Below are 26491 nucleotides of genomic sequence, written 5' to 3'. Positions count from 1 at the left end.
GAGGTCGAATAAGAACACATGTAAAAAATTTCACTTCAAATTAGGTCATAGCTACATTAATTTCCTCTTTGCTGCTTTGTTTCATAATTTTATCTTTACAACGAAAACTCTCTTGGTCTGGAATCACTCTAGGGAACATACCCCATAAATATCAGACTACCAGATGGTTTCATGATATGGACAAAGGTTATAAATGCCAAAAGTATCATAATATGAAGATTGAAGTCAATAAATTAAACTCAGGTCTCCAGAGGGTAAAAGTTCTTCTGCATGAGGTCCAGTTTCTTATCTTACTTGTATCTTTGAGAAATAAATTTCTTATTCAAGTCTGAATTAAAATTTTACCTCCAAAAGGTATTTTCCATTACCCATCAATAGCAACAATTTTAGTGCTCTTCAGAAGCACTAAAGGTTGACTGGGACTCATCAAGGGCTTGCTAACATCATTAATAGTTCAGTTAAAAATATGCCCTTGATACAATTAACATGTCCTCTCTGATTCCATCTGTAGTAGCCCACAGAGAAGTCTCTACCCATAACCGCTGATAGGAATGTTCAGACCTCACCATGCACACAAGAATGCAATTCAAGAGAAAGAGAAGCAGTAAACATTGGAATAGTGCTTGTTTAGTTCCCAAAGGAACTAAATGGAGAACAGATTCCATTCACCCATAGGATGACAATAAATTTCTGTGTGGGAGATAAAGAACATAAAAAATAATACTTACCACCATCAAGGACTTATAAAATTATGCTCCAATCTTTTTTTCAGTCTTCCCTCTCACCATTCCCTACCAAAACTTTCCATCTCAGTGATACTTATTTCTTGCCTTTTCATACTCAGTTAATTCCTCCAGAATGCCCACCTCATAGGACTGAGTGGTTTAAACATGTATAGAATGGCTATTATGCATTAGTCCTTGTACGAGGTCCTGGGTTACAAAAAAAAAGATACAGTTTATGACCTAGGGGAGCTTATACTGGGTTGGCCAAAAAGTTCATTCAGGTTTTTCCATAACATCGTACGAAAAACCCGAACGAACTTTTTGGCCAAGCCAACACATTGGTAGAAAAAGGAAAAGGGCACTGAACCACTGTATGGCATCCAGATGAAGAAGCTCCTTAGAAGGAATAAATGTACTGAGAGAACAAAAGACTTTCCCCTTGTCACAGTCCTCAAGGAAAAAGAGAACTTAATTCTCAGAAAAACCAAAAGGCTCTAAAGTCACAGGGCTTTTAATCACATGGAAGAAAATATTTTTCTACATCCAACTTATTTAACTCTGAAAACCTTTTCCCCTAAAATTAAAAATATATACATAGAGAGAATCTCCACTCCTAGGACCTTCAAATATATAAATAACTAATTTATAGCCTAGGAAGATGTATTATACCAAAAAGTTACCACCTCCAGGATCTGAAATGTAATAATGACAATAATACTATTACAAATAGCAGCAACAGCAACTTGTGTCATAGCTATGAGCTTGATTTTCATTGAGCCTTTCTATAAAAAGGCTTAAAGCTCTAGTCATCTAAATTCCTAACATAAGTTAGTGAGGGTCACAGAGTAGGCCCTTTCTATAGAAGTAAAGAGTAAAAGCATAGAAAAGCTACATAATTTCCCCAAGGTAAAAGTAAATGAGATTAAAGTCTGGTATCCAGATTGCCTAACAATTACCCACAATATACAACAGACCTGTTACCCTGCAACATCATATTTTAAAAATCCTGTGACCTCATCAATTAAATCTTCTACTAGAGGAATAGTTTTGAAAACTCCTCTGGGGAAATGTTAGGCACTTTGAAATAATACTTTTAAACATTTTAGTTCCAAAGTACAACAGAGAAGGGCCCTAACTAATGTTTTCTCGGATATATTATGACAATCAAGATTAACCCCAAGCCAGTCAATTTCTGACATGTGATTCTGCATATATTTATTAGCTTTGCTATCTCAGAAATGAATACCCAATTCTCTACATCATACAGGTCGATCTTAAGCAATCATTAAGAGTAAAAAAATATCCATTTTCTTTTTTAAAGTCTTTATTGAATTTGTTACAGTATTACTTCTGTTTTATATTTTGGTTTTTTGGCCACGAGGCATGTGGGTTCTTAGCTCCCCGACCAGGGATCGAACCTGCACCCCCTGTATTAGAAGGCTAAGTCTTAACTGCTGGACAGCCAGGGAAGTCCCCCATTTTCTTAAATAACTAAGCTTTAACTGTTTTCATAACTTTTTGAAGTAATTATTTTGAAAAGATTACTAGAAGTAAAGGCACAAAGTAATATGTAGGTAGCTTTCAATTCAACAAATATATTACTCTCTCAAATTCCTTTCTGGAATGAGAAAAGGTATAAATAATTATGAGTTTTAAGACCATTTTTATTGATCTGCTTTATTCAAGATAGTGTACAAATCTCTTCAAGAATATTGCTAAAATGGCTAAATCTCTGTGTCTCTCATACATTTCTCATTGGTCATTTCTGACCTAAGTCAATCAACTCTACCAAATAACGTGAAAACTGTGAAATAACTTTATTAAATAAATGTTCACCAGGGGCCAAAAGTGTTTTTGAGGCATTTTCACCATTCAACTGGAGAGCTAATCTATCCTAGAACACAAATTTTAGTGGCAAAAGATTTTAAAAGACGTAATAAGCATTGGCTAAGAGAATCATTTTCAACACATAAATAGATTATGGCAAGTATAAACTGAGTTTCCCCTGACTGAGACTATTAGAGAGCAACTCTAAAGGTCCTGGACATAAAGCAACTTGCAATTTGCTGACAGATATATTTGAAATGCAAGCTCTGAAAGGCCTGGTCTTAGGATATATCTTTACAACCTACCTGAGTTTCTTCAATCTCCACTGCTTTTCTTTAATTTATTACCTGTATTTAATTAGTGCTTGAACTGCCTCTAGTAATGTAATGAACCGTAATTTAGAATCCCAGGAGAAATTCTTATTAAAAGTTTTACATAATAATGTATATGAGCTCAGGAGACACGCTGAGGAGGCGAAGCAAGAGTGTCAGAGGACGCCGGCCCACCGAGGCTCTGATACTGGGGTTGGGAGACCGGGGTTCGGACCGGACGCAGCACCCCTGCCTTCCAACACCACCGACAGGCGGGGAGGAGAGGCGAGAGGCCCCGGGCAGAACGAGAAGGGTGGCCCAGTTTGCCATGAATGTCCATCCGTTGTCTGGCATGGCTTGGGCCCGGCCCCGGCGAGCCAGACGTCACCACATCCATCGATCGACATCAAAGATAGAGAGATTTTTGTCATCTACGGTGGAAATGAAGATAAGAAAGACGATCAAAGAAAGAAGAGGACTTCAGGAAAAGCCAGTAAAGAGTGCTGAGAGAAGAAGACTGAGGCACAGCGGTGGAATCCTTCACCTGCAGTCACACAGCTGCTGTGTGGCTGACAGGGTCTTGGCGCTCTGGCTGGTGTCAGGCCTGAGCCTCTGAGGTGGGAGAGACGAGTTCAGGACATTGGTCCACCAGAGACCTCCCAGCCCCATGTAATATCAAATGGCAAACGCTCTCCCAGAGATCTCCATCTCAACGCTAAGACCCAGCTCCACTCAATGACCAGCAAGCTACAGTGCTAGACACACTATGCCAAACAACTAGCAAGACAGGAACAAAACCCCACCCATTAGCTGAGAGCTGCCTAAAACCATAAGTACAGAAACACCCCAAAACACACCACCAGACGTGGTCCTGCCCACCAGAAAGACAAGATCCAGCCTCATCCACCAGAATACAGGCACCAGTCCTCTCCACCAGGAAGCCTACACAATCCACTGAACCAACTTTACCCACTGGGGGCAGACACCAAAAACAACGGGAACTACAAACCTGCAGCCTGCAAAAAGGAGACCCCAAACACAGTAAGTTAGGAAAAATGAGAAGACAGAGAAATACACAGCAGATGAAGGAGCAAGATAAAAAAACCCACCAGACCAAACAAATGAAAGAGGAAATACACAGTCTACCTGAAAAAGAATTCAGAGTAATGATAATAAAGATGATCCAAAATCTTGGAAATAGAATGGAGAAAATTCAAGAAACGTTTAACAAGGACCTAGAAGAACTAAAGAGCAAACAAACAATCATGAACAACACACTAAATGAAATTAAAAATTCTCTGGAAGTAATCAGTAGCAGAATAACTGAGGCAGAAGAATGGATAAGTGACCTGGAAGATAAAATAGTGGAAATAACTACCGTAGAGCAGATTAAAGGAAAAAGAATGAAAAGAATTGAGGACAGTCTCAGAGACCTCTGGGACAATACTAAATGCACCGACATTCGAATAATAGGGGTCCCAGAAGAAGAAGAGAAAAAGAAAGGGACTGAGAAAATATTTGAAGAGATTATAGTTGAAAAATTCCCTAACATGGGAAAGTAAACAGTCAATCAAGTCCAGGAAGTGCAGCATCCCAAACAGGATAAATCCAAGGAGAAACATGCCAAGACACATATTAATCAAACTATCAAAAATTAAATACAAAGAAAATATATTAAAAGCAGCAAGGGAAAAGCAACAAATAAAATACAGGGAATAGCCATACGGTTGACAGCTGATCTTTCAGCAGAAACTCTGCAAGCCAGAAGGGAGTGGCAGGACATATTTAAAGTGTTGAAAGGGAAAAACCTACAACCAAGATTACTCTACCCAGCAAGGATCTCATTCAGATTCGATGGAGAAATTAAAACCTTTACAAACAAGCAAAAGCTAAGAAAATTCAGCACCACCAAACCAGCTTTACAACAAATGCTAAAGGAACTTCTCTAGGCAGGAAACACAGAGAAGGAAAAGACCTACAATAACAAACCCAAAACAATTAAGAAAATGGTAATAGGAACATACATAACAATAACTACCTTAATGTAAATGGATTAAATGCTCCAACCAAAAGACAGAGACTGGCTGAACGGATACAAAAACAAGACACTTATATATGCTGTCTACAGGAGACCCACTTCAGACCTAGGGACACATACAGACTGAAAGTGAGAGGATGGAAAAAGATATTCCATGCAAATGGAAATCAAACGAAAGCTGGAGTAGCAATTCTCATATCAGACAAAATAGACTTTAAAATAAAGACTATTACAAGAGACAAAGAAGGACACTACATAATGATCAAGGGATCAATCCAAGAAGAAGATATAGCAATTGTAAATGTTTATGCAGCCAACAAGAGCACCTCAATACATAAGACAAATGCTAACAGCCATAAAAGGGGAAATCGACAGTAACACAATCATAGTAGGGGACTTTAACACCCCACTTTCACCAATGGACAGATCATCCAAAATGAAAACAATAAGGAAACACAAGCTTTAAATGATACATTAAACAAGATAGACTTAATTGATATTTCTAGGACATTCCATCCAAAAACAACAGAATACACATTCTTCTCAAGTGCTCATGGAACATTCTCCAGTATAGACCATATCTTGGTTCACAAATCAAGCCTTGCTAAATTTAAGAAAACTGAAATCGTATCAAGTATCTTTTCTGACCACAACGCTATGAGACTAGATATCAATTACAGGGAAAAAAATCTGTAAAAAATCCAAACACATGGAGGCTAAACAATACACTACTAAGTAACCAAGAGATCACTGAAGAAATCAAAGAGGAAATCAAAAAACACCTAGAGACAGATGACAATGAAAACACGACAACCCAAAACCTATGGGATGCAGCAAAAGCAGTTCTAAGAGGGAAGTTTCTATCAATACAATCCTATCTCAAGAAACAAGAAACATCTCATATAAACAACCTAACCTTACACTTAAAGCAATTAGAGAAAGAAGAACAAAAAACCCCCAAAGTTAGCAGAAGGAAAGAAATCATAAAGATCAGATCAGAAATAAATGAAAAAGAAATGAAGGAAACAATAGCAAAGATCAATAAAACTAAAAGCTGGTTCTTTGAGAAGATAAACAAAATTGATAAACCATTTTCCAGACTCATCAAGAAAAAAAGGGAGAAAACTCAAATCGATAGAATTAGAAATGAAAAAGGAGAAGTAACAACTGACACTGCAGAAATACAAAGGATCATGAGAGATTACTACAAGCAACTCTATGCCAATAAAAGGGACAACCTGGAAGAAATGGACAAATTCTTAGAAAAGCACAACCTTCCGAGACTGAACCAGGAAGAAATAGAAAATATGAACAGACCAATCACAAGCACTGCAATTGAAACTGTGATTAAAAACCTTCCAACAAACAAAAGCCCAGGACCAGATGGCTTCACAGGTGAATTCTATCAAACATTTAGAGACGAGCTAACACCTATCCTTCTGAAACTCTTCCAAAATATAGCAGAGGGAGGAACACTCCCAAACTCATTCTACGAGGCCACCATCACCCTGATACCAAAACCAGACAAAGATGTCACAAAAAAAGAAAACTACAGGCCAATATCACTGATGAACATAGATGCAAAAATCCTCAACAAAATACTAGCAAACAGAATCCAACAGCACATTAAAAGGATCATACACCATGATCAAGTGGGGTTTATGTCAGGAATGCAGGAATTCTTCAATATATGCAAATCAATCAATGTAATACACCATATCAACAAATAGAAGGAGAAAAACCATACGATCATCTCAACAGATGCAGAAAAAGCTTTTGACAAAATTCAACACCCATTTATGATAAAAACTCTCCAGAAAGTGGGTATAGAGGGAACATACCTAAACATAATAAAGGCCATATATGACAAACCCACAGCCAACATCATTCTCAATGGAGAAAAACTGAAACCATTTCCACTAAGATCAGGAACAAGACAAGGTTGCCCACTCTCACCACTATTATTCAACATAGTTTTGGAAGTTTTAGCCACAGCAATCAGAAAAGAAGAAGAAATAAAAGGAATCTAAATCAGAAAAGAAGAAGTAAAACTGTCACTGTTTGCAGATGACATGATACTATACATAGAGAATCCTAAAGATGCTACCAGAAAACTACTAGAGCTAATCAATAAATCTGGTAAAGTTGCAGGATACAAAATTAATGCACTTCTGAAATCTCTTGCATTCCTATACACTAATGATGAAAAATCTGAAAGAGAAATTAAGGAAACACTCCCATTTACCATTGCAACAAAAAGAGTAAAATACCTAGGAATAAACCTACCTAAGGAGACAAAAGACCTGTATGCAGAAAACTATAAGACACTGATGGAAAAAATTAAAGATGATACAAACAGATGGAGAGATATACCATGATCTTGGATTGGAAGAATCAACACTGTGAAAATGACTCTACTACCCAAAGCAATCTACAGATTCAGCGCAATCCCTATCAAACTACCAATGGCATTTTTCACAGAATTAGAACAAAAAATTTCACAATTTGTATGGAAACACAAAAGACCCTGAATAGCCAAAGCAATCGTGAGAAAGAAAAATGGAGCGGGAGGAATCAGGCTCCCTGACTTCAGACTATACTGGAAAGCTACCTTAGTCAAGAGAGTATGGTACTGGCACAGAAACAGAAACATAGATCAATGGAATAGGATGGAAAGCCCAGAGATAAACCCACACACATATGGTCACCTTATTTTTTTTTTTTTAAAGATGGTTTCAGCCTGATCTTTTCAATAAACAGTGGTAAATTTTCTTTTTTAATTAATTAATTTATTTATTTTTGGTTGTGTTGGGTCTTCGTTTCTGTGCGAGGGCTTCCTCTAGTTGCAGCAAGCGGGGGCCACTCTTCATCGCGGTGCGCAGGTCTCTCACTATCGTGGCCTCTCTTGTTGCGGAGCACAGGCTCCAGACACGCAGGCTCAGTAGTTGTGGCTCACGGGCCCAGTTGCTCCGCAGCATGTTGGATCTTCCCAGACCAGGGCTTGAACCCGTGTCCCCTGCATTGGCAGGCAGATTCTCAACCACTGCACCACCAGGGAAGTCCGGTCACCTTATTTTTGATAAAGGAGGCAAGCATATACAATGGAGAAAAGACGGCCCTTCAATTAAGTGGCGCTGGGAAAACTGGACAGCTACATGTAAGAGAATGAAATTAGAACACTCCCTAACACCATACACAAAAATAAACTCAAAATGGATTAAAGACCTAAATGTAAGGCCAGACACTATAAAAACTCTTAGAGGAAAACATAGGCAGAACACTTTATGATGTAAATCACAGCAAGATCCTTTTGGACCCACCTCCTAGAGAAATAGAAATAAAAACAAAAATAAACAAATGGGACCTAATGAAACTTAAAAGCTTTTGCACAGTAAAGGAAGCCATAAACAAGACAAAAAGACAACCCTCAGAATGGGAGAAAATATTTGCAAATGAATCAACGGACAAAGGATTAATCTCCAAAATATATAAACAGCTCCTGCAGCTCAATATTAAAAAAACATACAACCCAATCCAAAAATGGGCAGAAGACCTAAATAGACATTTCTCCAAAGAAGATATACAGATTGCCAACAAACACATGAAAGAATGCTCAACATCATTAATCATTAGAGAAATGCAAATCAAAACTACAATGAGGTATCACCTCACACCAGTCAGAATGGCCATCATCAAAAAATCTACTCACAATAAATGCTGGAGAGGGTGTGGAGAAAAGGGAACACTCTTGCACTGTTGGTGGGAATGTAAATTGATACAGCCACTATGGAGAACAGTATGGAGGTTCGCTTAAAAAACTAAAAATAGAACTACCATATGACCCAGCAATCTCACTACTGAGCAGATACCCTGAGAAAACCATAATTCAAAAAGAGTCATGTACCACAATGTTCATTGAAGCTCTATTTACAATAGCCGGGACATGGAAGCAACCTAAGTGTCCATCGACAGATGAATGGATAAAGAAGATGTGGCACACATATACAATGGAATATTATTCAGCCATAAAGAGAAATGAAATTGAGTTATTTGTAGTGAGGTGGATGGACCTAGAGTCTGTCATACAGAGTGAAGTTAGTCAGAAAGAGAAAAACAAATACTGTATGCTAACACATATATATGGTATCGAAAAAAAAAAAAAAAAAGGTTCTGAAGAACCTAGTGGCAGGACAGGAATAAAGACGCAGACATAGAGAATGGACTTGAGGACACGGGGAGTGGGAAGGGTAAGCTGGGACGAAGTGAGAGAGTAGCATGGACATGTATACACTACCAAATGTAAAATAGATAGCTAGTGGAAAGCAGCCACATAGCACAGGGGGATCAGCTTGGTGCTCTGTGACCACCTAGAGGGGTGGGATAGGGACGGTGGGAGAGAGACACAAGAGGGAGGAGATATGGTGATATATGTATACATATAGCTGATTCACTTTGTTATACAGCAGCAACTAACACAACATTGTAAAGCAATTATATTCCTATAAAGATGTTAAAAAATGTATATGATATATATTTATCTTACATAGAGATTAAAATGAGATGATTTGCAACAGGAAGCCAAGTGACTATAACCAGAGTTTGTCTAAAGATCCAGTTCTATGCAAGAGGCTATTAAAGTGTCTCAGAGAATTTAAACTTGACTTTGACAAGGATACTTCTAATGTGATGGAGCACCCTGCACTTTTCTAAATATCTTGAAGAAGGTGAACACTGCAAACCTTTGTCTTTATGACATCTTATTTGAGAACAGGGCAAATTATCAAACAGATGTTCCCATGAACCCAAATTCAGAATGTTACTGGACCCTGAGAATCCCTTCCCTTAAGACAGGGAGAAGTTGGACACATTTTAAATCCCTGTCATCAGTTCATAAGTTAAGTTGAATTAAGAAATGGCAGCAAGAAACATGGTGACATGGAAAATATATCAGCAGGGTTTATCAGAAACTGTATATTTGTGAGAAAAATAGCAGTTTAGCTCCCAAATAAATCAAGATAAGTGAAATGTTCATAAATGTTAACCTAAACCAGACAATCTGAAATTTGGCTAGATTAAGAAGCTGTGGGACTTCCCTGGTGTTCCAGTGGTTGAGAATCCGCCTTGCAACGCAGGGGATGCTGGTTCCATCCCTGGTCGGGGAACTAAGATCCCATATGCTGCGGGACAACTAAGCCTGCGCGCCACAACTAGAGAGCCCGCATGCCGCAGCTACAGAGGCCAAGAGCTCTGGAGCCCGCGCGACACAACTAGAGAGGAGCCCGTGCACCGCCAACAAAAAATCCCACATGCCGCAACTAAGACCTGACACAGCCAGTAAATAAATAAATATTAAAAAAAAAAAAAAAGGAAGTTGCATAATTAACTACATTTCTCCTCTGGCCCACAGATAAAGATCAATGCAAGTTTTGAGAGGCCAATTTGCATTCAGGCCAATTTGCACAAATCCAAAATGTTAAACAATATATGAATAGTCTCCTGTAACAATTACAACTTTCTCCCTTCCCATTTCTCCACCCCAAATTATTCTTAGGTAGGCCAGGTCTTTCAGCTTTTAATCAAAACAAATGATTCTTTAAAGAAAGAGCTACACTAAGAGTTTTCATATAGTCCAATGTTTATAACTAGTACTTTGTTTGTTTTTAACTTTTTCAATGATTTTTTTCAAATAAGCAATGCCATTTAACTGCCTTTGCAAATGTCCATGGGACTTGGTTAGCCATGTTTTATTTCACGTAAGATTCAGCAAAGAGCTGTCTTATGATGCTTCTTTGATTAAGGTAATAGTCATTTTATCATTATTAAGGCAATATAAATTTTAAAACAAATTCCTCTATGTTAAGAAAATGTATTGATTACCCTCAGCTTTGGACCTTCTTTTTCCTTTATACTTAGCTGAAACTAGACTATGAAATAGAAAGTGATTAAGGGTAGAGATAAACAGAGACAATGTACTTTTATAGTATTTTTCTTATTCAAAAATAAAAATCACCACAAGAAAAGAGAAGTGGGAAATAGTATTAGTCCCATGGTACCTGGCACTTCCATACCAACATACATGTTTGTTGAGCTGAGTTAGCCAAATATTAGAAACCCAGATGTCAAGGAGAAGTAGGCAGATTGAGCCCTAAATATACTTGGACAAGATAATTTCCATTTTCCTAAATCTAATTAGTTGAACACTGTTATGAGATCAGGTCATAAATGCTGTATCTGTTACAGGAAATGAATAGAAATATTGCATGCATAGTAGTAGACATTCAGCAAATACTAGTGAAATTGAATTAATAATAATATTCAAAAGCTTAGTCTTAGCAGGGTAAAAACTCAGTACAAATAAAATTGGGAAGTTCCATGATCGTCATCGTCGAATGTATTTTTATAAAGGACTGAGATTCTCCCTTTAAAAACTGCTGTACAGGCACTAAGATTTATATAATGCATAAGGCTTATTCAAGGCATCCACAAAGAGAGTCAGCAAAGTAACAGCAACAATAAGGAGACTATGAACTCTTCGTCGCATTAAGGAATGATGTTAAATTGGGCAGAGAGAGAGTTTTAATGAAAATAAAAATGTACTCACAATAAAAAATGTCCTTAAATGAGGTTGCTTTCTGTTTTCAATCTGTTAATTTTCTACAATGTTCTGTGACATACAAAGACTATAGTAAGTCAGATCAGACAAGAGCACATTTAATCTGTAGGGTCTTCCAACAGATGCAAAGTGAGGCAATTATCCACAGTGACAATGACCGAATGATCAAGATTCCTCATTAGAATAATATGTCACGTGTGTTAGAGTACCTGGTTGAAGTAATATTTCACTTTGCTCAGATCTCTTTCTGTTTCTTTCACAAAGTGGATGAGTTTATAAAGTCCCAGACAATTTTGTTACCTGAGTGGTGCCACCTCTCACACATGTACCCTTTAGAATGAAATAAATGTGTACTCAGAGGTGCCCATTACCACACATGGCTGGCTGGCAAAGGTTCTATTATATTAAAAGAGCACTGAATCAACATCAGGAATAAAATATATATACAACGCTCCTTGATGCCTATCACCTGGCTAGACAGTTATGAAATACGAACTGAGTTATTCTAGGGAGGAAAGTAAAAAGATCTAACTTAGTTCTTTAATCTCTCCCTCTTCATCTTTCAAGTCTCAGAAGTGGTACCCTCTCCTTCAAGAAGCAAACTTCTTCCCCCAGTTTGGATCAGGAAGCCCTCCATTGTACTCCAAAGTATTGCATGTTTCCCTCATATAATCAGAGCACTTAACACTCTGTCTCCCTTCAGTAGACACAAGAGTTAGATGGGGACAAGGACTTTGACATTTTCTAAAATCATAATATTCATAAGAACCTGTATAAGGCCAGGTTCATATTAGAGAGTTAAGAAATGTTTACTGAGATGATGAAGAGACCAAGCTAGGAAATTATACTCATGCCTCTTCTTTCATGAGTAGAGAAATTACAGGCCATGTATGTCCTCATTCATTCATTCACTGAGTCTCAGTGATATAGTAGACACTACGCAAAATGCTAGAGATATTACAGTAAAGCAGTAAGCTTAAAAATTTCAGTACAATTTAATAAATGTTGCTAAAGGTAAAAATATATGAGTCAACAAAGGTGGAGAAATAGTGTACAGTCTATCAGAAATATTGTACAGTTTCCCAGGAGGTCACATTTGAGTTGGGTTGTGAAAGATGAGCAAGCACGGAGGAGGGAAGACAGACTTCTGGGCAGGGGGTCATGAGAAAACATGGCACGTTCAAGAAATGCAAAGGAGGGGAACGAGATTGTGACAGAAACCAAGGTTGGCAAGATAGAAGCAGCTTATGCTGTGCTAAGTAATCTGGAATCTGGGCTTTATCTTTAGTGGAATGGGAACCAACGAAGACTTTTAAGCAGAGGAGTGATGTGATCAGATCTAGTTAGACATCAGGTTCTACAATTAGCATGGAAGAGAATGGATACATTTAATGAGGTTTGAGACACTAAGGACAAGGAGGTGGAGACTCAGGTGGGAACCACTGACCTAAATGATCATTAGCTAAATCAAATGGAAGAAAAAGTAAAATTAAACAAGATAAACATTTCCTTTCCCTGGGATGCTTATACTCTACTTCTCTTGTAGAAGTTGTCAAATTCTTAGGAAAATAAATGGTACTTTTCTTTGAAGTCTAATCTTTAAATAACAACATTCTTATTGTCTTATAGTCATAATAATTTAGTAAGAGTAAGTGAATAATGTTGCAGACTGAAGGACTTTCCATACCTGAGACGCTTTGCCTGTTGGAATCTGAGTCCCCATTACTGGAGTTAGAATTGTTGGAGGAGTTGTTGTCAACCCCTCCCAGAAGGGGGCGCAAGTGGCTTACTGAGACTTGTTCAATGAATGATGTGCCATACTTGCGAAAATACCACCATTCAAATATCTAGAACAGAAAGATAATAAGCATGATTAGGGTCCTTGTTACCAGCTATGATTTTGTACATGCCCATAATTGTGTTGCATTTACTAATTATACCCACCTTAAACACTGGTTTAAACATTTTTATTCCAAAAAAATTGTTTAATTCTAAAAATTAAGAAGTTTGATAAAAGTAAATACCAATTACATTTTAACTTCTCAATGCTGTCTTGTCCACTTAATACTGGTTTTTAAGGAAAATTTATAGCTACAATCCTGGTGAAAGAACATTGTTAAGAGCTGCTCATTATTTTCCTCCAAATTTACGTTAATATTCTGATAATAAAATCACCATAGCTAAAAATCAATTATAGAAATGAATACCAACAAGCCAGTTTTAGGAGTATGGCTTATGAAATATTCCAATTCTTGGCATTTTATATTCTGATAAAGTCATAACTGCATACATTTTTAAGATAGCAAAATTCCATTTTAAAAAAAGCACCTCCCTAGAGAAATCCGGCTTTACAGAAAGAATAAGAGTCATCCTATTTCATGTATCGATGGCACCCAACTGCTGAGAGATTCAGTAACGTCCCACCTGCTGAGTGTGCTTTGTAAATGCTAGCATCTGTTGTATACCATTAATGTTTCCTAGCTCACAAGCTTACCAGTTGTTGTTATGTGCTGTTTGCAAGGGAGAAAAGAAATAATTTTCATTAATAAAAGGAAAGAAGCATCAATGCTCACATGACTAGACTGAAATCAGGGCTCCTGAGCATGGGGAAAGCAAGCCACCTCCCCCAATCTTTTAACCTGCCCCTACCCCCAAACCCCCTCTGAACACTTTCCCACCACTGTTTGAAGCTGCTCTCCCCACATCCTTTCCTTGGCTTCCCTGATTTGCGATTCGTTCCTTAAGCAGTCACAAATCACTAAACAGAAGAAATTTAAGAATCAACTATATCCCAGAGTCTCCTAGGATAACTATACTATATTTTTGTAATATAATATAGAATGTGGAAATAACATAGACTTAATTACCTTTATCCTTACTTATTTCATAAAAACAAGATTTTGTTATCTTCTGTGGAATGGACTTTGGGCTATCATTTAAAAATTGGTATCTTGCTCTACCAAAAATTTCTTCAACAGGACAGAAAGAACATCTACAAATGACCAGAAGGAACTCTTAATCAAACCAAATGTTTGCAATCCTATAACAGGAAAACTTGATTTAATTCCAAGGGGTTATTCCTTTTGACTATATGAATTTTCACATGTTAAAACATTTAAATAATTTGACTGAGAAGACAGGGAGAATACAATATGAAAGCTAAGAAGGGATAGGACCAGTCTGTAACATCTGGAATGCTAGGAATAAAAGATCTTGCTTGAAGAAAGTAGAAAGTTCAAGAATGGCAAATTTACTAACCATGGATCTAGAAGGGAATTTGTAACCTCAAGTGAGTTATTTAATCTATTTTAACATCAGTTTTTTCAACTGTAAAGCGGAAATCATATTTGTTATTTACCCTTAAGGGTCCTCAATTTCACACTCATGTAAAACATCTAGATTCAAACCCCAAGTAAAAGACCTAGTTCAGTGCCTTCTGCATAGTTGGTTCCCAAAAGCAATAGCAAAGCTATCATTTATTACATCGAAGCTGTACATAGTCAGCACACCTCACATACTGCTGTGGTGCACCCCTCTTCTTGCCGGTCTACAATTCAGGCTAGTACAGCATCTTGTTACTAAATGGTTGGCTGAGAGCCGTGGTAATCATTGTGAAAAAGGAGACTGCTCACCATTTGGTCCTGACCACCCAAAAAAGATTCATGGCTTTGCCTTTATTAGAAGAGATGGAAGGCTCCAAAGGACCCAGAACAACGGTCACAGAACTGGCAATGGCTCTCAACCACTTGTGGGGTAGAGTTTTCTTTGCCCCAAGTCTTTACTCTGCTTTCTATTTTATGCTGTTAAGGCATCTGCCAGGCGTTCATTCATTCATTTACACAGCACTAAATGCTCCATTCCAGGCATGGCCTGTGCTCCAGGGCCACAGAACACAGATGTAGCCCCTGCTACTACCAGCGCATGCCACAGACCCACAATGCCGCTCACAAGCTGCTCCCATTCACCACCCCCCCCAAAAAAAAAAACACTTTGGGACTCTTTCAGATTTCTCAGTTTCTCTAGCAGAATCGGAGAACGTCCGCACTAAAAGGGACCCTAAAGGACCATGAACAGTTTCATTTAGAGATGAGGAATGAGGGCTACATGTCAAGGTGTGGTGACCTGACCAGAGTCACATAGCTAATAAAGTAGCTATTTAGCCTGAAGCCCCAGCTCTTGAGCCACTAATCTTACTAGGGCCCTAAAACAAGACATCTTTTTATAACTCTCTTGCTCATTTACACAGACAGATGTAGCCTATCGCTTCCCTTTTAAAATCTTCACTTTCAGATGCCCTCCAACTCCACTGTCTCTTTTTGCTTTCTTAGCTATCAAAACTAATCCAGAAGTAGTCTATCAAATGGGACTGGATAATACATCCTAAGGTATAAATGATTCATATTAATGGAGTATTTGCATTATAACAGGAGACAGACCTTCCACCCAGTATTTCTAATGCAAAAATAACAGACCTCAGTAAAGACTGGGTTATTCATGCAGCTGCTTGGGAGGCAAAGGAGGGTCTTCTCAAGCCTGTCCTATCAGAGCAGTAAATGGCTTCTTTCCTAACACAGTCCTTTATACTAGTGTCCACAATGCCCTGGGGCTGATACTCTAATATGAATTAAACGAACAACTACTAAAAATAAGTAGGAAAGGACTTGAAGCCTTCTTAAACTTCAAACCAAATCTTCTAATCTGGGGTCTTAGCATAATAATCTGTCCCATATCCTGAAACATGACAGGATTTGGGCCAGAACCTGACAGTATTTTTAAAGAGCTGCACAGATCCAAATGGGCAGATGGTGTTATTTAACACGCACATATTTGGTGTCACTTTGAATTATTTTCCCTGGTGCATAACCTACAGTGTAAACAGCAAAGCTCTCATAAACAAATTTAGATTTTAAAACTAGCCCTTAGACATGTTAGTAGCTTAATGGAGTTGCCACAGTGGAACAAAACAGTTTTTAATCTGACAAATAACCATAAAATTAAAACATAAATTTACACATTTCATAGTCTTTAAAAGTGTAATCTCTCTACCCCAAGAATTATACAGATCAAGTAAGATGAGAACTAAAAAGCATCAATTAGGTTTGTCATTCAGGAAGTCAATAATGACCCTACCATCTAGCTGAAAGGTAAAGGCCCTGAAATATTTCATAATAGCTGAGTTGTATGTCTTGGTTGGTACTCTTGATTCTCTGGGGCTCAGTTACCTAATGTGTAAAATAAGGTCACTCAGTTAATGTTGGATGGATGGATGGATGGATGGAAGGATCGATGGTTTGAAGACTGAATGGATAGATGGTTAAAAGGTTGAATGGATGGATAATAAGGGCTGGCCTGGTGATTTAATGGGATATTGTTTAAATAAACAGCAGGACCAATGAAAGGTTTTGTGTACATTTTGTTTGTTATAAAAAAGAGAGACCTATACATATTTGTGGAAGAGGAAAGAATCTAGTAGAAAGAGAGAAACCGAAGTGCAAAAGCGTACAAATGACCAAGAGGCATGACACCAAGAGCCCAGGAAGAACATTTACCCTGCCTTAAAAAGGTACCTCACCATTTCTTGCTCTAAGGATGAAAGGGAAGCAGGAATGAACAGAAGAATACATTCTATTTTGGAAAATAGGGTGTGAGATGAGCTGTTTCACAGGTAAGAAGGCAACAAATGGGTAAAATGTAGGTGACACTGATCTCAGTGGAGATGCAGGTAAGGGTTATCGTCTGAGAATAAGGGAAGCAGGGATGGAATTGGGAATGTGAGGGTCAAAGAAATGGTTTGGATCTATACCTTGCAGGACAGAAGGGCCATACGCTATACTCAGGACCCAGATCACATTTAAAACAAAGACTCATTTGTCAAGAACCCAGTTACCTAGGCCTCGTAACCCTCTCCATTACTATATGACAGAAGCAGAGGGGATGATCAAGGAGCAATGGGGCTGTGGGCTGGGAGTGGAGATCCAGGTTTGCAGCTGGCCTAAGGGTGCAAATTTATCTCATCTTCACCTGCAGGGAAGGAACAAAAATCTGGCAAAGGGTTAACAAACAAGGCGCTTCCATCTGTCTTGCAGAGCTAAAAGCTGAATCTTTCCTAAAGATGCCTAGATTCTTCCTATCCAACAAGACCTCCCCTTCTTGAATTGCATGTTCTGTATATAAAACACTTCTCTCCCCTGTATCCTATAACATACTCAAAAATGCTTCAAGATTTCCACATAGCAGCACCATTGTAATTTCCACATATCAGCACCATTGTAATTCCACAATGTAATTCCATTAAACCCATGGGAAACACAAAGATGTCACAGCCTGAAATTGGCTATGTGTTTCCCAAGGATTAAAGTAGATGATGATATCACAGGATAGATACAGCAATGGTGGAGACTGAAGAGGAAATGTGAAACTCTGGCAGTCTACTCCCAAATAGACTGCCAAATTGACACCTGCTCTAAGCCTTGAAATATATCTAGTGGTAAACAGTTTGACAAGAGGGGATCTTCTAAGCTTGAAGATAAACCAAGGCATGGGTTATAGTAATATCCATAACATTTTTAGTTTCCTGTTAGAATTTGCAAGTATACCCTTTCCTCCATACCACTGACCCTTTCAAAGTCCCTCCCAATTCCTCATGACAGAACTAACTTCCTCCCTCCCTCCCTCCCCCTTCCTTCCTTCCTTTTTTTTCCTCTTTCTTCTTTTTCTTTCTTTCTTTCTTTCTCTTTCTTTCTTTCTTTTTCTCTTTCTTTCTTTCCTTCCTTCCTTCTTTCCTTTCTTTTCCTTTCTTTCTCTCCCCCACCCCTCTCTCTCTCCCCCTCCCGCCCCTTTCTTTCCTCCTGGCTCCTGCCTGTTTTGTTTAGGAATACCGAAGAGCTACAGAGTGGGTCTTGGCCTCCTGCCACCTTGGGCCCAGCCAATCCCCCCTCAGTCATCTGTTCCCCTAACCAGTTCAGGGGGGCTGTGTAAAGAATTGCTCTTCATGTCCTTCCACCCCCTTTCCTGGCCACCTACTGCCAAGGCTTTAAGAAAAGAGAGGAGACAGAGAAGTGAGGTTCTCTTCAAGGTCAACAGCCAGTGATACATCCCCACCTCAGTGTCTGCATGTTCACAGGATGAGATTTTCCACTGTAGCATTAATGACTATGGCCTGGACGGGAGGATCACTCTCCTGGGGTGAAGTCATGGGGACCACTGACAAGTGGGAAATGCCAGCCTGTGCCATGGCGCCCCAAACTCTGTCAGCTCCTCCTGGGTGGCAGCTTTCCTTTAGGTCCTTGCCCTAGCGATTCTGATTCAGTTGGTCTGGGGTGGTGCTCAGAATCCATCACTTTAAACAAGCTCCCCAGATAATTCTGATACAGTCAGTTAATTCATTCACTCACTGGATGTGTGTGCATTCAACAAATATTTCTTAAGAGTCTACCCAAACATTATACAGTTGAACACAAAAACACAGATATGTTCCCAGCCTTTGTGAAGCTTCCATCACAGAGAGGATCAGACCATAAATGTCACAAATGAAATTATAAATTGTGTTAAGTGATGGTCCATGTTCTAGACTGACCAAATCTGACCTAACGCATGGCTGATTGGAAAAAGAAAAATGTTCCCTCCAGAGACATTTGTAGTCTCCCTCCCTCCCCATTTCCTTTCTCTTTTTTTCCTTCTTCCTTTCCTTCTCTCCTCTCTGCATTCTTGTCTACCTGACCCATTTCTATGGGTCTGTTCAAAGGAATACATCAACCACTAGACAATGCTGCTACCCATCTTCCTAGTCAACATGTTTATGAGAGGCAGAATGATGCTGGGACAAAGCAGTGGAAATTTAAATTCGAGCCTTCCCTATACCTTACCTAGCAAGGTGACCTAGGCAAGTCATAAGCTTTCTGGGTGCCTGTTCCTTAGGTCTTTGTTGGCTTAAACTGGATGGCTTCTGAGGGTCCCTTCCTCCAGCCCTGCAACTGCATGATTTTCAGGTCAAGTGGAGGTCAAGTTCTTTAGATGAATGAAAAAGAGTTGAAAGGAGCCATAACAATCTTCTAGTCCCACTCCCTTACTTTTGAACAGGTGGCGATAGAGGGCATGGTCAGACAGACCCGAATTCAAATCTCACCATCTGTCTGCTATATATCCTTGGGCAATTTATTTAAATTTTGTGTCTGTTTATACTCAGAGCACAAAGGCATTGGTTATATCAACCACTTAGAATTTCAATGAAATCAGAATTAGAATTCACTTAGAAATAAGAAATAATACATTCAAAGTGCTCAAAACAGTACCTGGCATAGAATGGAAAACACAATAAAAGGGCCTTTCATTACAACTGATTCCTATCTAATTGTCATCTCTTCTACTGCTTTTCTGAAAACAATTCTTTTACGCCTAATCCCTGAATTAATTCTTCTATTTACTATTTTAATTTTCTTTTTTCTTTTTTTAAAAAATTTATTTATTTTATTTTTGGCTGCACTGGGTCTTTGTTGCTGCGTTCGGGCTTCCTCTAGTTGTGGCGAGAGGGGGGCTACTCTTCCTTGTGGTGCGCGGGCTTCTCATTGTGGTGGCTCCACTTGTTGTGGAGCACGGGCTCTAGGCGTACGGGCTTCAGTAGTTGTGGCTCGCGGCTTCTAGAGTGCAGGCTCAGTAGTTGCGGTGTATGGGCTTAGCTGCTCCGCGGTATGTGGGATCTTCCCGGACCAGGGCTCGAACCCGTGTTCCCTGCATTGGCAGGCGGATTCTTAACCACTGCGCCACCAGGGAAGCCCTAATTTTCTATTTTTATTCTTGATTCTCATTTTTAAAAATATTGCTTTGGCTGCCTTTTCCCGTATCTCTGTATTTAACATGCATGTGTAACACGTAGGTGTAGGAGCATGTCTATACACATGTTAATGGGGACACAGGGATCTATGTATAAATGTCAATACAGCAGCATTTTCTCCATTCTGCCAACATTTTGAGAAAATTAAGGGGAGCATTTTCTCCACATATCCACCTTATCATTCTCAAGAGCAAAAACAAAACTCAGAAATTTTTTCCACAGAAATAAACATTGCCCACAGAGGGTACATCAAGCAGACTGGGCGTGTCCTTCCTACAGCAGATAAAAGACTAAATTGGTGGGTTTGGACTGTGACAACAGGTGCAGTTCCTGTGGCTGGAACTGGGCTGAGATGAGAAAGCTTGTGCCAAGTGGCCAGAGGGGGCAGCTTGAAGTTAAGCAAGGGAAGGAGGTGCCTCGCGGGGATATGGGCCCAGGAACCGTAAGGGAAGAATGACAAGTAGGTGGCATAACAAACTCATTGCTGGCTTTCAACTTGTGAAATTAAGAACTAGCAGTGATATCTAGTACAATACACACTGCTGAGTCCTCACTTATTTTTAAACACGTTAGTGTAAAAGCAGCATTTGCCAAACACATTTTATTTCTATGTATGTTTGTTCAGTTAACTGATTTTTCCTTCGTAGGGGAAATAGCAGGGGGGTTTTTTGTTTGTTTGTGGTTACCTCTCTTCGCCTAAGACATCACATTGCATGATCATTTCCGTCTCCAGCACAGGAATCCTGAGGTCCCCAAACAAATTCCTCAGGGCCAGCCCTGCACTTTCAGTATTCACCGCCTGGCTCCCTTGACATTGCTCAGGGGAGAGCAGTTAGGTAATTATCTCTCTGGTGCCAGGAAACAAACCACTAAGCAGTTCTGTGCACACAGCTATTCTGCAAAGCACCTGACCCTTGACCTCAATGCTGCCTCTCCATGAAATGCCCTTGGCAGAAAAGAACAGTGGCTGAAGAAAAAGCTCAGCCCTGGGTGCATTTCAATGGCTAGCAAAGCTGGGTCCCCAAGGGCTGGATACCGCCAGTGTCAACAATCTCTAAAGCAGGAGCCTAAAGCTATCAAGAGCTATTCCCACATGGTAGTGACTTTGCCTTCAGTACAGACCAAACATTTTTTTTTACTGCATTATTATTTTTAAAATTTTTATTGGAGTTTAGTTGATTTAAAGTGTTGTGTTAGTTTCTGCCGTAGAGCAAAGTGAATCAGTTATACGTATACATATATCCACTCTTTTATTTTTATTTTTCTATCTTTTAATTTTTTTTAGTGTTCTTTACACTATATTTTTATTTTTTTACATCTTTATTGGAGTATAATTGCTTTACAATGGTGTGTTAGTTTCTGCTGTACAACAAAGTGAATCAGCTACATGCATACGTATAGCCCCATACTCCCTCCCTCTTGAGCCTCCCTCTCACCCCTCCAGGTCGTCACAAAGCATCGAGCTGATCTCCCTGTGCTATGCAGAAGCTTCCCACTAGCTATCCGTTTTATATTTGGTCGTGTATGTATGACAGACCAAGCACTTTTGAGAAGGCCTTTCAAAATCTTCACACAGCAGAGGTTTTCCTTTGCTCAAAGTTTTACATTAGTCAGGAGTATCCTCTGCTTGCTAGGAATGCAGCAAGGCAAATATATCATACAACAACACGGCAGTGATCATCAGGCTTCAGCAGCTGCACTCCACACACAGGGAGAAAGCCTCACGAGCCTGGATCTGCAAAGGTGGTCATGGTCTAAGGAAACCCCTTTATTTGCAGGAGAAGAGAAGCAAGGAGATGGGACATCACCATCTCTAAGGGAGAAGGGAAAACGACTGTTAGGCTTAGCTCACCCTGCATTCTGGTAATTAATTTATAGCCTAGTGAACCTACACCAAGATACTACTAGAATAAAATCCAGACTTGCCATTTGTTCAGCAAGCTGGAAAAACAGCTGAGAACTTAACCAGAGAGGCAGTGAAGTGAGTGATAAAAGCACAGGCTCTGGTGCAAGCCAGCCTGGGTTGAAATCCTGCTCTGCCACTTGCCAGCTATGTGAACTAAGATAGGTTACTTCCTATCCAGCTTATGTATTAGTAAAATGGAAACAGCACTAGCAGTTACCTCATTGCACTGTTTCTTGTCCACGTCTCTATAATAATTAGTAATCACAGCATTATGTATAGAGGAAAAAAAAGCTTTCTAAAACCTCTTTCTCCTTAAAGGTCCTTAATATAAATTTAATTATATTAGAGTGATTCCACTAGTTTGGATGGCCCCCTCTAAGGTCACTTAAATTAAAGAAAACTACTGCAGGTGTTATAACTTATTACATCTATAACTATTTTAGCACATAAGGCAATGGAGCCTTAGGGGTGATTATCATATTGCTTTTTGCCTACTGGGGATTTTTTTTCAAGGAAGCAATAGGGAAATATATGTAAATTTTAAAAGAAAAGGAGATGAAGGGGGAAAAAGCTTAGAACTGCCACATCCATGTCAATATATTTAAAGAAACTGAGCTATATTTCTACTGATCTTGATTATGTCCAATAATCCATTTTGAAAAGGGTAATGAAAAACATTTTAGTTTAACTGAGTCACACTTACTTTATAGTATCTTAGACATTAGAATTTGACACAGAATTATGTCTTCCTTTATTTTCCATTTTGTTTTTTCCTTCAACAAAAGCAGTATATAATTGTTTAAAAAAATCTTTTTTCCAATATTTTAAAAACATATAACCTGGAGAGTGAAAGGCCTCTATCAGTCCCCTATCCAACATATACACACACGCAGTCACTGTAAGCTGCTGGTGTATACTCTTCCAGAATTTTTTCCTGTACATATGTAACATATATATTAGTAATCAGCATGTTTTTAAATGGGAGGGATTCCACCACTTACCAAAATAAGCCCTGATATTAGTGAGGAAGTGCCTGTCAGGGCCACGTAGAACTTCGGCGTTAATGTGTTCAAAAACATGCTCACTGAAAAACAAGAGAGAGGGAGAAGAACAGAGAACGCATGAGTATGTCATCCGTAAAACCAGCTCTCATTTTCCTTTCTGGTGAAATCATTTGTTTCTGATGACAAGAATTATTAGAATCATAGCCAAGTGCCACTAAAATGGTTCAGCATTACACAGGCTCGGAATATTAGATTCAAGTTATATATCCTAAAAGAAAACAACTACATACAAGAAGAGAGAGCAGCTTTTTGTTTCTGCCTCCCAAAACTATTGTTGTGAATGATTTTCATGGATTTACAGCCACTGAGGAGTCAAATCAAAGCTGGTTATTAAACTGTTAGAGAGGAACGGAAGGTACCCTAATATGTTTTGTGGAACCCTCACATCAGAGTCTTTGATGAGCCAACAAGCATATTTCAACCTTAGAGCAAATGAAAAATAACTATATTAAACAGTTATTAAAGATTCTAACACTATGTTTACCCCTGAAAAAGAAAGGACGAGTTAGCATATAAGTTAGCATATATCAGTACAATTTTTTCAGCTAACTTACAAGGTTGTCAGACTGCTCATCAAAATAATTGTATTCAATGCAGAAAAGATGAAAAATAAGCCACTAAAAATGAATGTGTATTGTCAGACACCTTCCTGACCTGCTCCTGACACTCTGTTCATATCAACTACACAGTTGATCTGGTTGCCCATTAAGTAAGGTCACTTATACATTTTATAAGTATATTTTAAGTCATTATTTATATCTAGAAATTGCACAAAACTTTGACTACTACCAAAACAACAACTGACCTAAAGGGTTTTTTGCATGCGTATTCACATTTCTTTACTGAATATGTTTGTGGAAGGGGATCATATCCAGTCCCGTTTCAAAATGAAGAACATCAGAAGTAGCACTTTTATGTCATTAGGGGAAAAGGCTTTGGTATTTGTCAAAGCAAAGCCACCAGCATGAACAGAGATCAGCCCAGAAAGCAAAGTCACCAACATGAACAAAGATCCTATGCTCACTCATTCAACAAATGCTTCTCTCTGTTTATGAATGAGACTGTGGACAAAGAATGGAAGCATGATTCAGACACGGCTCCCACCCTCTAGAAGGCCGAAGTCTAGCTGGGAAACAGACAAGTAAACAAGCAATCACCAGACAGTTTTGGTAAGTGCGTAGAAGGGTCCTGTGCACAGAATTTTATGAAAACACATAAAAGGTATGCATCTCAGGCTGGGAGTCAGGAAGATGTCTGGGAGAGTAAGCAGGAGTTAACCAGACCAAAGTGGGCAGGAGGAGGAAAGGAGGGCAATGTGAGCGAAGGACGGGGCCTGCTTTGAGGCCCTGAGGAAACAGCACACAGCCTTTCCAGCTGGTTGCACGGGTTGAAGAGGGAAGGAGCTTGGGCTGTGGACCCTTCGCAAAGGCACAAATGTGGAAGGATGCACTAACTCCATCCTTCCTGGTTACTGGGCATGCTTTCAGTAAACCTTCTCCCCCCAACACCCACTTTAAATGGATTGGTTTGCCGTGACTCATGGTCTGTCATTTGCAATCATGAATCTGGACTAACACAAAGTGCTCAGTCAATAGTCACAACTTGACTAAGTGGACTCTTTAGGGAGGTAGAGAAAAGCACAGAAGAAGCAGTCAGCCTAGGGCTGTGAGGCAAGAGGAGGTACAGTTGAGCTGAGGTGGTTACGCTTGGCCATTAAAAAAACAAACCTAAAGCTTGTAATTGACAGTCTGATTCTGAGGTGCCTAAAATTCTCAAAATTCCCCTCCTCATGCTATGAATGATCCCACATTTTCCATTATTTTAAAAAAGTCACCAAAATAGAGTATTCACTTTGTTATTCTGTATTTATGAACATTCATATCTGTACCATATACTTTTCAGTAAGTTTCTGGGGACAAACTGAACATAGAATTCAACAAAATCCATTTCTAAAAGAAAGAGGAAAAGACTTGCCTGAATTTGAAGTGCTTTGGTAGCCCTGCTAACTCCCCAGCAACAAAAGCATAAAGCAATAGAGGAAAAAAGATTTTCTACTGAAAATTGCTGATCCACTGGGGACAAAAGATTATAGAATGAATTGACAAGTGAAAAAAAAGAAACTATGTGAGTTTTTTAAAGAGATAAAAATAAACATTCTACACCTTTAGTTTTACTTAAGATTATATGGCTACCATAGGTAATACAAAAATTAAAACATGCTTCTCTACTATATCCAGTTATAGAAAGCGACCAGAGTTGGGAAAGAGAATGGTGAGCATTAAAAGAAATAGAGACACAAATAGAGAATGAGAAAAGTAGAAATAGAAAAACATTTAGAGAGTGGGAGTTGTTCATTTAATAACCTATTAATTTTACAGTCTTACTGGGCATTCTGGCTAACATCATTAAGACATGGCATTTAGCAATTCTGAGCACAAATACCAACAATCAGTACTTGCCATTTGAATCTATCTATCTATGTGTTTAAAGTTTATAACAAAGCAATTTTACAAATTAGAGCACTTAATGCTCACTTCAACTCTGTGAGGTCAATATTATTATTCATCTTATTTCACAGGTGGAGGCTGGGCAAAGAGCTGAACACCGGTCATCCAGCCTCCAGAGCTCAGGCTCATGGCATCAAGGGTGCAACATGAGAACGCTGCTGAAAAGCATTAAGGAACAAAATAGCAAAAGGAAAACAGTAGTCTTTCATTAGAAAAGGAGAGGAAGCTCTAAATAAGTGATACTGAAAGATGGATGTTTTTAACACTGTACTTATTTTTATCACTGACTGTTAAAGATAAGTCCACTGGGATCTTATCATCAGTGTGTGTAGCCCCAGGGTGGAAGGGCAAGAAGCCACTCCGAAGGGGAGCATCTAGTTAAAGATCCCCCCCTTAAATTAGGAGGGCTGCACATTGCAAACCGGACTGCCTTAAACCTAGGAATACCTGGCCTAGTTTCATCAGGGTCACTAGCAATTATTTTTGAAAATATATGAGGGCCTGATGAAGTACCTAAAAATTAGATCAGAAAACTGTGGGGTGTGTGGTTTGAAACATAAAGTGGATATTCCTGACATCTATAGACATATCAATACTATCTCCACAGGTGCTGGGGCTAAGGAAAAACAAATTCAAAAACAAACAGTAAAGACTAATCTAGCTTTGGTAA

At 38.9% G+C, this 26491-nt stretch overlaps 1 protein-coding gene across 6 annotated transcripts in view; it reads right to left on the bottom strand.

The window, feature by feature from the left end:
• ST7 (suppression of tumorigenicity 7) overlaps positions 1 to 26491 on the bottom strand; it is a 260658-nt gene that overhangs the window by 96501 nt on the left and 137666 nt on the right. For all 6 annotated transcript variants that reach the window (XM_068549353.1, XM_068549349.1, XM_068549351.1 and 3 more), the window contains exons 2-3: positions 23252 to 23334; positions 13202 to 13361 (exon numbers count right to left, since the gene is read on the bottom strand). In XM_068549353.1, coding sequence (XP_068405454.1) covers positions 13202 to 13361; positions 23252 to 23334 — 243 coding nt within the window. The remainder of the gene's footprint in view (positions 1 to 13201; positions 13362 to 23251; positions 23335 to 26491) is intronic.

The sequence above is a fragment of the Eschrichtius robustus genome, chromosome 8 (assembly GCF_028021215.1).
Source record: "Eschrichtius robustus isolate mEscRob2 chromosome 8, mEscRob2.pri, whole genome shotgun sequence".
Taxonomy (NCBI): Eukaryota; Metazoa; Chordata; class Mammalia; order Artiodactyla; family Eschrichtiidae; genus Eschrichtius; species Eschrichtius robustus.
The sequence above is the reverse complement of the archived record's forward strand: the minus strand, read 5'-3'. Positions and strand labels throughout refer to the sequence as shown.